The sequence below is a fragment of the Lutjanus erythropterus genome, chromosome 13 (genome assembly GCF_056507025.1).
Source record: "Lutjanus erythropterus isolate fLutEry1 chromosome 13, fLutEry1.hap2, whole genome shotgun sequence".
NCBI classification, from domain to species: Eukaryota; Metazoa; Chordata; class Actinopteri; order Lutjaniformes; family Lutjanidae; genus Lutjanus; species Lutjanus erythropterus.
In genome coordinates, this window is record NC_139329.1 from 20,303,987 (window position 1) to 20,316,150 (window position 12,164).

At 41.2% G+C, this 12,164-nt stretch overlaps 1 protein-coding gene across 6 annotated transcripts in view; it reads right to left on the reverse strand.

The window, feature by feature from the left end:
* Positions 1-3,832: 3,832 nt before the first annotated feature.
* The window catches only part of LOC146316490 (suppressor of tumorigenicity 7 protein homolog), a 72,053-nt gene continuing 63,721 nt past the window's right edge, over positions 3,833-12,164 (reverse strand). For 4 of the 6 annotated variants that reach the window (XM_084733824.1, XM_084733826.1, XM_084733829.1 and 1 more), the window contains 5 exons: positions 12,043-12,145; positions 10,724-10,874; positions 10,351-10,443; positions 8,032-8,174; positions 3,833-4,282 (listed from right to left, as the gene is read on the reverse strand). In XM_084733824.1, the coding sequence (XP_084589950.1) occupies positions 4,187-4,282; positions 8,032-8,174; positions 10,351-10,443; positions 10,724-10,874; positions 12,043-12,145 (586 nt within the window). In that variant the 3' untranslated portion in view covers positions 3,833-4,186. The remainder of the gene's footprint in view (positions 4,283-8,031; positions 8,175-10,350; positions 10,444-10,723; positions 10,875-12,042; positions 12,146-12,164) is intronic. The other 2 variants (XM_084733825.1, XM_084733828.1) reach the window with 1 other exon arrangement.

The following is a 12,164-nucleotide window of genomic DNA, read 5'->3' on the forward strand; positions in this document are numbered from 1 at the left end:
AAAACTGCCACAAGTAAAGCTAAAGCTCAGTTTGAACAAAATTTTAATTACTGAGTTAGACTCAGTTAAACAGCAACATTTTACATTTAAAACTATTTTTTCCCAAAAGGTGAAAAGTTTGCAGCTGTGAGCTTTGGTTCTTTCCTGTCTGCTGGTTGGAGGCTTTCTGTTGAGCACTTAGTGAGTGTGATTACATACACAGTAAAAGAACTGTAGAAAAGTGGTTTTCTCCACATTTGCTAAACTGCACCACCTGCAGGCAAATTACACCTTGAATGCACTGAGAATGTTGCAGTTTTGATCCGTCCTCCACAAAGCTTAATGCCCCATCAGCAGCATTTCAGAAGCGGAGCGTTTTGCCCACCGGATTTTGTTGATTTGGTCAATTTTTCTTGATTTTTTTGCTTCTACCATGAGTAAGACAGCCTAAGACTTGACAAGAAAGCGGGGAGAGACATGGGGAACAACACTCAGCAAAGGTCCGCAGGCTGGAATCGAACTGGGACCACTGCAGAGGACTGACAGCCTCTGTGCAGCTTGATGCATCTTCCATCAAAAATAGACTCCGCTTCGTGGAAATTCTATTTTTGATCGAAGATGCATGAGAGCCAGGTCAGAAACATGCTGAGGTGCTTCTGATGGAATCATAACCGTCGTGTTGAACGGCTGCAATCAGCTCCCATGGCTGCACAGCTGTGGCCAGTGGAATTGAGCGGTTACACACCAGTTTCGACCTGTAGGTGGAGTTGGGTTGATTTTGCATCCTGCAAGCAAAGTTACTAATAGCTGCTGCAGTGCAACTAGTTCCACCTGCGATCAATAATTGCCACAGTCATCATTTTTATTGCTTCAGTCTGTGTTGATTGACATTTAAAACTCCTAGAACTGCAGTGTAGAGAGCTGCATGGGACAAATGACTGAAAAAACAAAAGTAGCTTAAAATAATAAAATACTTGCTTAGTTAATAGTGTTTGTGTCCGTATCCTGCATCCGTTTGGAGCATTGGTAGTGCATGTCCTCAGACACTGACACTGCTACATGTACAGAAGATGCAGTACACACATGAATGACAGTAAGTCAGGGGTCAGTAAGCACATCAGCAACAACCATGGCGGAAAGTTTTGAAGACAAGCTAACAGACCATCCTTCAACTGTATAATGTGCACAGTGACAAACATGCCTAGCTGTCGACAGATCAGTACCATCTTAGCAGACGACGTGTTAACCTGCAAAAAAATATAGAAATTAATAAGTCCAAGACCATTGGGCCTGTGCACAGTGGAAAATGTCAGAAAATCAGTGCTGATTGTGGTTTTGTCCACTAGTAAGATGCCTGAGCTGACTAAACAATTCATCACTCACTGGTTCAGTGAGACCGATTTTCTACAAAATAACACAGTAAGCATTTTACATCAAGTTCTGCACAGTCTAAGGTCTCTGCAATGTCTTTTAATGGTTACTTTGGTGAAAAGCAAAGTATATCTCCAGAAGAAGAGTTGAAATGGCAGCAGCTATTACTTTCCTAGCCTGTGGGTGGCGATCTGCAGCTGTTCAGCCCGTCATACTGCAGGTGGTCCAGGTTGGACGAGAACTGCAGGTCTGAAATTGCAGCTTGACTTCCCTTGGCTTTAATTCAACTTGTCTTTTACAGTGTTGCTGTTAAATGAGCTAATTAACAGAGTAAGGACACATTTTAGGTAGGACTCTGTGACCTGACATCTCCGGCTTTGCTTTTTGGGATGAGCTTGTCCTGTTGCCAAGTCTAATAAAGACATTATGAGATAATCTGTGCATGTAAACACACTCCAAGTCACTGTTAACTGTAGCCTCCAAACGTAAATTAAATCTCAGAAGGAAAACTGCAGTTGGAAAACACTTCAAGTGCCCCATGGAAGAAAATCTACAAGTGTAAATCGTTCATCTTGTCTTATTTCACTGTATTTATTTACTCTCCAATGTGTAGAAGGTGTTTGTCTGAGTCTGTGTCTGACTGCTTACCTGAGATGAAAAATATAACGTGTACAACTGCACTTCCTAGAAAAAAAAAATGACTCACTACAGTACTGTATGCACTGCATCCATCCAGATGACCTGCTTGTTCCAAATCTCTGCGGGGATCCAAAACCTGCATCACACAGTTGTTTGTTCATGTAAATATGTGGTTGTGTAAATTAAAATCAGATGTATAGTGTATTGAACAATTATCTGGCACATTTTAACCAATAACCACACGTCACTTGTTTGTTTTGATCATGATTCCTATCTGTAATAATAATACTGTACTCACCGAGGTAATTGCTGAGATTGGTACAAAGAGAATACATAAAACTCAAATATCTGTTCAAATACCAAATATCTGCTTGTGTTTCCTGTTGGGCTTGTTAAGTGATGATCCCCGAACATTTTATTATTACCCCTTAAAATACTTTGCAAGGACCATACAAGTCCCTTCTGAAGTTTGTCAAGTTTGTTTGTACACTTTTCCAATCATTTTTCAAATTCATGGATGTAGGGTTTGAGATGTTTGGATATGATGCATTTATTCTAACTGCCAGGCAGCCATTGTTCTTTAATAATTTCTGTGTGGCATGAAAATCAATTAACAGACTGATGAAACGTCAGTGAACGTTGAGTCTTCGTTAATGTTTGCCATCAGTCCTTGGTGATGCAGTTTGTAGTCAAGCTCAAACTTCCATATCATGATGTAGTAACACTGGGAGGAATTTGATCTGAATGTTGCAATGTGGGCTTGTCATAACTCGACATACCGTGCTGTTGCTAGCTAGCTTAAAGATTTAGCTTAGCTCATTGCCATTATGCATGGATGTCATGACATTACTGCTTGACACTGGTTGATTCAAGGCTATGCGAACACGTATTCTTCTACGAAAATCCAATCGGGTTTTAAATATTTTTCATATATTGCTAAATAGGTGCATAACATCACTGGAGATGTGATCTAAAAGGGTTAAAAATGATTTTTTTCATCTCATCTCAACTTTAAGATCTGATTAAATTGGAAAGTCTGCATCACCTCACAACAGCAATGTGGCTTTGACAAAAATGAATGTAAACTGTCATCGATCACACAAGTTTTGAAGGGTCTGCTAATTGGTTTTCACATCATACAGAAATGTATTAAAATCGATGCCCACCTGGAACAGGAGAAAACAGAGGAGCTTGTTTTTCATGAGTTGTGTTTAAAAGTACGTGTGTTGTAGTAAATTAACTTAAACATCTAACACCACTGTTGTTTGAGGTACTTATGCATAGTCTGTGCAATTCATCAAAGTCACACAATAACACAAATTAACCAGTCAAGGCAGAAAATTTGAAAACCCCCATGCTGTGTCAGGTATAATGACTGATTTTGCCAGTGGAGTCTGATGGCTTTGGAGAGATATTTGACTTCTATAACGGTGGTTTCCTTCAGAAAAGGCTGTCTAACAGGAAGGTAAAGCAGTGAACATACTCCAAGTACAGCGTGTTGACTTACAGCACTTACTTCAGTTAATACACTAGGTGTAGATAAGTGCCTCATACAACCCCACTTCAAATAATCTGGACTATCCGCTTGAGATCACTGTTTTCCCAAAGCAGCAGGTGGATGCAGGCAAAACTCTTCTTGTACCTGTGGAGTGAGACGTTAGTTTGTGGATGAAAACACACTTATACACTTAAACACACAGATGCACAACAGCAACCTACCAGGCCTCCCTGTTTCAACAGCCTTTAAATGACCAGCAGCTCCACATGATGTTCAGCTGTATTCACACTTCACTTCCGTTCCTGTCGTTACGGCCGCGAAACAAAATAGCGGGAAGAAGCTGGCTTGCAGCAAAACACAAAAAGTCCTTTATTGTATTTTTGTCTTCTCACTTTTTTAATGATGGCAATTGATCACCTCTTTTTGTACAACAAAAAACAGCTTTAAATGATTGAAAACCCAAAAATGCAAACATATCAAATAAAGTCAAAACCAATTCTGGATTCCATTGTTTTGCCTTTTTGTTTCATGCCTCCTCCCATCGTCTCAGTTTTGTTTGAACTCGGTAATCTTGGCACAAAGGTGTGTCAGTCCAGTCCAACGCAGCGTTCTGGGTTTCAGTTCAGCTGTTTCTGTCTGGATGCGGAGGTTGGCTCCTGGTCCTGGGTCTGATTCTGGTGCGTTCCAGTCCGGTCGGGGTCAGATGCGGGTGAGTTGGTGCCAGAGGCTGGACGGCAGGATGCTCTCCACCTTCTCCATGATGAAATTCAGAGGAGCAAACAGTGTGCTGAGGAACTGCAGGGAGACAGAGGACAACAGTCACAACCTTTAATATAGTTTTTAGATGAAGCCACAGCAGCTGAAGGATGTTAACCAGGAAACAACTTCTCCATGAGCCACAACTTCAGTTACTTGACAGTTAAGTTGTGGTTCCGTAACACTTACTTCTATTACCAGTGCGTCTGGTAATAGACCTGATCTGTGATTGGAAGTGTCTAAAACAGATAGCAAATTTGCTGTTTGCGATGACTGCTCAGCATCAGGCATGTAAGAGGGAGCCAAATTACAATCATTCAACACTACAAATTTATTTGCCAGTTCTGAGTACTGTCATCCCGATCATTACAAGCAATTTGTGAAGACTAAGAAGAAACAGGCACCTGCAAAAAGCACTTGTCAGCTGAAGCTTTCTTATTTTGGCCATCTGTAATTATATTCCACTACAGATTTGAGGTTCTTTTCAATTATTTGGGGGGGGGGGGGGCAAATATCTGTTTAGGAAATGTGTTGGAAAATATCTGGTATTGGGTTAACTACATCTCCACCATAAAACAAAACATCGCTACATTGAGAAATGCAGATGTTTCAGGATGATTAACTTCTATTTTAATCCTCCCAAATAGATTCAAGTTTAAGAATTCAGAAATTTGACATTTAAGCGATGGTTCACCTAAAAATGTAATTTCACTGCTGTTTTCCGCTGAAGCTCTGGGAGTGTTTTGTGAACTGGAGATCTTCACCCAGCCTCACATCAGCACAGGGGTGAGTAGATATTGAGTGCAATTTCATTTTTAGATGAAGTATCGCTTTAAATCTACATCTCCACTTTGTGTCTGACTGCTGAAGCTCTGTCTGTGAGGACAGAGCAGCTCCCTGTCAGGCCTCAGATGTGTTTTGGCAACAACAGTGAAGAAGAGGTGAAGTGGAGGGGGAGTTGGGGGGTAATAGGGGCTCCACCAGAGCAACAGTAGGTCATAGAGGTTCCCAGTTTGTCAGATGGCAGATAACAGCCAAGACAGGGTTCGACTCTGTGCCGCCCTCCTCTCCACCTGCATGTGTCCTCCTGGACGTCGACGTCGGCCGCACACATCGATTCACACATCTCTGTTCCAGCTTCAAAGAGGACTTCAAAGTAAAAGGTGTGTGTTCCGTGTGTTTGAAGTGTGTGGGCGGGGGGGGGGGGGGGGGGGGGGACCGTCCTGTAATTCTGAAAATTTAGGACGCACCACTCTGACACCAGATCTGTGTCAACAGTGACCTCATTAAATGGATCAGGGTTGCAGCCATGACATAGACGACTCATGATCCACCTGTTTGTTGGATCAAATGTTTAGTGACTGACACCTTAAAAATGTCAACATTGCACACAACATATCTCATAATGTAACATGCAGATCACTATGAAATTTGCTCAAAGCAAACAAACTGATTTGACAGTTTCTTTGTCAAACTTGAGCGTGTTCACTCATTTTTCTCCCGTAGCAAACCCTCGTCACTTATCAGATCAGCACTTGGTGTTGGCAGAGATGAGATACTGGAATCAGTATCAAAAGACCAAAAAGCACTAATTTGATCTTTGCAATAGGAAATGAAAGATTCAAATAAAGATTCTCAGACAAATATATAAATTTGGTCAGAATTCATGTAACTCAGATCCAGTTTAAACAACATAATGATGATTATATCACTACATTTTGCAACATAAATGGTTGTTTCTTCAAGGCCCTGCACACATGCATGGATGTATAATGTGTCATTTTTTGTGTCTCTTTAGACCGAAACACCATATTTTTAGCCTAAACCTTTGCTGTCTATCCTTAGCTTGGAGCCACATTCACGTGTGTGGTATGATGGTGTGCGTGTGCAAATTACATCTGGGGTTTAGGAGACTTGGATTACATGAGACGAGCAGAACGGAGGATTTTCTTTGTTAATTTTTTATGTTTTATGTTTCTTGTGAAACATTTATTTTTGGGTGAACTATCCCTTTAAGTTGATAAAAATATCTACTACAACATTAGGTGATAATGTATGTATTATTAAGGATTTATAATCACTTAATGGGCCAGTCATTTTAGACTGATAACACAGAAGTAGAAACAAACACAGGAGGGTTAAAGCTGAGCAGATTTATGCTGAGAATAACACGTGATCAGGTGCCAATAACATGCCCAATAATCATAATAATAATGGTGTAATTTGTCCTACGCTTACAGGTGCCTATCAAACATGAACTCTAAATGTCCATACAGTCTTAAGAAGAATTCTAATCAGCTCAAATAAGTTTAATCACATATGAGGCTGTGCCAAGGATGCGTACAACCTTTTTAAGACTAGCATAAATATAGTTGGTGCAGGGTCACCCCTCAGGAGACAGTTTAGCAGATGTATTGCACCACGCAGGATCTGACATTTTCTGTCTGATCAGTTTAGTAGATGACAGCCTAAACAAGAGCCACACTCATTAACTACTGTATTTGGTATTTCGTACGAGAAATGTCTTTGCATTTAATGATCTGATTAAAGTGATCCCTATAATAATACCTAATGCATGAGTGTAGTTCAACTTAGAGAGCAGCAGGCGTGTGTGTGTGTGTGTGTGTGTGTGTGTGTGTGTGTGTGTGTGTGTGTGTGTGTGTGTGTGTGTGTGTGTGTGTGTGTTTCAGCAGTTAGATGGTATCTGCTGATAGTGTCACATCGGGGGGGAGAGATGAGCTCAGACACATTCCAGGTGAGCAGCAGCAGCTCAGGCGCTGCAGGCTGCAGAGAGGGGCGGGGAAGGACGCAGCGCCCTCTACTGGCTGCTATGAGTACGGGAGGGAGGGCTGAAGGTGGCTCTGTGTGAACTATGGAAACTTTGAGCACCACAAGACAAGTGCCATTTAGTCCCATTAAATTGAACAGAAGGCAGACATCTCTATATCTCAAAAACGCACACCAAAAAGATCTAAATAGATAAATAGCACTACATGTCAGGTGAAAAAATATGTATTTTTGATATTGAGGTGAACTGTCCCTTTAACTACAACATGTTCTGAGTGATTGGACAGCTTCTAAACATTAATAAGCATCCCTCTCTACCAAAATTATTCCTCAGTGGAGATGATTAAAGCTGAAGCTCTTAAAACTACTGACGCAGCAAATTAAACCAATCAACTTTAAGGGTGTCAAATGCTCGACAAAACCAGAAATTTAAAATGCAAAATGTTACAGTTCACAAATGACTAAGACACAGAGATTATTAAATACAAAATAAAAGAGAGCTGTGACACTGAGGGGTTCAAAACAGAAGGTTTATCCTGGATGTGGTGGCAGAGAAAAGGTCACAGAGTCATTAAAAACAAATCAGATTTACCCCTGTGGGGCAGGTTTCAGGGCAATTTGCCTGTTAGGTTGTGATACTGTGTGTAAAACAGACATTTTGAGCTGAGGGTGGCACAGAGAGAAAGGTCTGGGGGGGGGGTCACTGGATTTATTATTCCATCCAGTAGATTTTATGGAAATTAAACCATTAACTTTTAAGATCCACTGTCGTCAATCACAGTGTCGGTCAGACCAGAGTTTGGTGCCAGAGAAAAGGTCAGATTGTTTGCTTTGATTGATTTTTGCTGCCTTATCCTGCGGCAAAAATCAAAGTTCTGTATTCCCTCTCTTCTTAAACTTCACAAACAAGTTACTGTGCACAACTCTCTCTGTGTGTGTGTGTGTGTGTGTGTGTGTGTGTGTGTGTGTGTGTGTGTGTGTGTGTGTGTGTGTGTACTCACAGCTTTAGCAAACACTCCCATGAGTTCAGGGAACTGGTGTGTGAGCAGAGCCAGCATGGCGGTGAAGGAGCAGAGGCCGGCTGTGAAGAGGATGAAGAAGGGCAGCTCCTTCTTAGGGTAGACTGACACCTCGTGAAACACTGCTTCCACGTGGGACAGACACACACACAAACACACACACACAGACACACAACACAATGTTACTTTAGAGCAAAACATTAACATCACTTAGATCTCAAGATGGACTTTAATTGACTGCAGGTTGGTTAGATTTTTAAATAAATAATCTACACAAAACATTTTTCCTGAGACAGATCTGTTCTAACATTGCCACATTAAACTTTATTGTTCAGCATGTTTTATGGGAATGGTTAAAATGGCACATCCAGATAATGTTTGGCTTACGTTTATGGAGTTAAATTCAGTATCTACACACAAAATTTAAATGTAAATGTAAATCTGAGACAAATAATAGAGAGACTACAGGGTTCTTTGAGCTTTTTAAGAATAAAATTCAAGAATTTTCAATGTACTTAAACCAAATATTTCCAGACTCTCAAAGTGTTCATCATCACATCTACAGTAAATTGTTAGTATAAATTAGAGCCCGACTGATATATTGGTCAGTCAATATTGGGCTGATATGCGCCGATATGAAAACTTTTCTTTTACACATAAAATGATGCAGATTGTTTTTATTTTGAAGCTTTATAGGCAGCAAAGTTTACTGTTTCAATTCCTTGATATGATTTTGAACAATGAAGTTTGTTAAACTGTAAAATACCCCGCCTCCATTATATGTCTTTGTCACAAGTGTATACCACTTTTGAGGGATCATTGAAAAAAAAAGTATTTATGTATATATTCTATATTCTGTATGAAGAATATCAGCAAATACATCAATACTGGAATAATTTTAGTCCTAGTATCGCCCTAAAAATCCAGTACTGGTTAAGTTACTGCAAATTCTTTTACACCCACTCAATGTATATTGTCACTTTGTTTAGTTTACCAGCTGTTTTGATCATGATTCTCTAAAGGGGCAATATATAGCAAGTGCACATCCAGAAATGAGTACTGCAGTCCACATAACAAGTTGGAGCCACAGATGGTATATTAAATAAACTGAATGGTTCAAGCAAGTTGTTTCCTCCCATTCCCTCCGCCTCAGGTAGACTGCAGGAACACTGCAGGAGTGCAAGACAAGCGCAACATTGGGGGGGAAACCCTACCACTTTTGTCTACAGGGGTCTACACAACTCCACACAATATGAGGGTTTGTTGTAGTATTTTTAACTGACAACTTTTCCTCTGCTGTGTTTAAATGAGGACTCTGAAGGCAACAGTGTGTTCATATGTTAACAGCAGGCTTTCATACAGACATGTGTGATCAGGTTATTTCTAACATTACAGCTTGTTGCAGTCCACGCTGGAGGATCCCACGTCCCACCATGTGAACCACACTGCTCCTCTATTACTGCTGCAGCTACAGCACCACAACTCACACCATCGTTCATGTGCACATTGTGTTTAATGAGACTGTTGAATGTGTGTTAGTGGTAAAATAACTACATTTTCTAAATAAATTCATGGTTTTGGTGAACAGCAGTTTTGGTGGACAGCAGTTTGTATATATACACAACCAGCCAGAGTCACACACACAACCACGGCACAGTGTGGTGCAGCAGGTGGCTGGAGGCCAACTTAATCAAGTGAAGGTTTGTGTGTGAAGACAGACGAGCTGCTGAGCAGACAGCAGGACGACACACGCTCAACATCAGCACACAATCATCCACACACTCACAAACACACACACCAGTCTTCAGTGCTTTATTAAGGAATTTGTCTCATCAACATAATTATTAATGGCAGTTTAATGTCTCAATTTTTGTGCCAGGCATTAAGAGTAGAATAATTATTCTAAATGAAATCTGCATTATAGCCATCTTAAATATGGACACTGGACAGATTATCACCTGACCCCCAAAACTTTAACAGTAGCTCCAACTACAAACCAACAACTTGTCTTTTTGTCTGACAGAGAAACTGCACAGTTTGAATTACTTCCTACAAATTAAACACCATCATAAAAACACTCCGACTTGCAAGATTTATTTATCAAGACTGAGATCAAACAGTATTTCCCACTGTTTTAACTTTGAGCCAGACAGTAAGAAAATAAAACGGGTGAAACAGAGTTAGAGCATCTTTGGTGCACTTTTATAACTGACAAATTCAGACCATATTGTTTGCCTTGTATTGTATGAGTACACATTGTGTGTGTGTGTGTATGTGTGTGTGTGTCAGGGCGTCTCTTACTGGGTAGCAGCTCTCTGTCAGCCGTCTCTGTGCAGATGGGGTAGGGATAGAACAGGTGACCCTTCTCCAGAGGATATGGGATCATTCTGAATGCTGCAAACACACATTAAACACACACACACACAGTCACAGTTAAAACAAAGAGCTGCAGACAGCTGATCATTTTTTTTAATAATAAACAATGAATGTTTCCATGTAGGCAGTCATGTATTTCTCATTGGAATGAAACTCCTTATGAGATGAGATGAGGCCTGTTCATCCTCATCCTGACTATATTATAAATTATTTTTCCAAGCAGTTTGTTCATGTGTGTGTGTGTGTGTGTGTGTGTGTGTGTGTGTGTGTGTGTGTGTGTGTGTGTGTGTTTACTCACTGCCCTCCCAGGTGCAGTGCAGCAGGTTGAGCGCCCCCTCTACCCTTTTCCAGTGCTGCAGGTGGAAGAAAGCGTAGGCGATGGCCTCACTGTCTCCTCTCTTCAGGATGTGTTCTGGAGGAAGAATCAGACTCTTCATCTCCAGCAGATACTGAGGAGGAAGAGGAGGGGGAGGAAGGGGAGGAGAGGGAACAAAGACAGGCAATGAAGAGGATTAAGTGGCAGTGGCCAATCTGAATGTGACACAAATGGTAAATGAAATGCAGCTGTGTGTAGAAAAGAAACTGACAGGCCAGTAATGACCCAAAAACAACCTGATGGAATGATGCATTCTCAATTTCTGCAAGATCAAGGCAGTCATGAGGCAGAACCAACGTGTGTTTGTAATGAAAACTAAGTTAGCTTAAATTACACAAGTAAAGAGGCCTGGATATTGAGCCTTAGTAGCCTTCTGTTTGACATACATAACAGATCACAAAGAAAACACCTGCATGTCAGTGTTGATATTTAACCCAATTAACAGGTCAAAAGCTGTTCAGACTGCTGTGATTGTATCGCCCTCCGTGTGATTTGTCCATCATTAAATCCATTAAAAAGCATGACAGTGATTCCATTCTGTCACTTCTGGGGACAAGGTGCAAACCCAGACTGTGTACGCTGCCCATGCCACACGTTCTTCAGTTTTTTCCACTGTTTTCTCAAAAAATGTGTGACACGTATATATGACACGTTTCCATTTGGCCAATGCTAAAGACAAAATTTATGGAGAATTATCAGTATTAGGATCGAAAATCCAGAGGTTCTACCAGAAACCGATGTGTGTTGATATGAAAACTCAATCACAGCCAATCATGTTTGATGTTTACAGCCCAACACCTTGCTGTGTTACATGGTGAGCATGTGATCACAGGAGCCCTTTTTAAACAAAGATCCAGGAATATTGCCATAAAGAGGACTTGTCATTATGCTGGCGGTGCTTTTTTACAGTGAACCAAGCCAAACAAGAGTGATTTTAGACAGCATGCTGGCGTTCTGGAGGCAAAAGAGGTGTGACGTCCAACACAACAGCCCTGGCGTCCCATCCTGCAAGAACCCCCATTTTTACACAGTTGTCAGTTCAGCTCTGTTACAACCGCAGCTGCCTGCTTAACCACGGAACAACAATGCCCCTGTTTCATTTTCATAGGTTTTATCCTGAACTGCAAGGTGGAATAACAGTGCAGCATTCTTACCGCCGGCAGACTGTATAAAAGGGATCAGTATGACCTCAGCAGGCGTGTGGTGTGTGTATGTGTATGTGGTGTTCATCTGATGCTCACTTTGGGGACGTGAGGGTTGAACTCCACCGCTCTGTGGATGGCTTCTACTGCGTTCATCTCTGCTGTGCTCAGCCCTCGCCTGGATGCTGCCTCTGGAGAAAATCTGTGTGCGCAGACACACG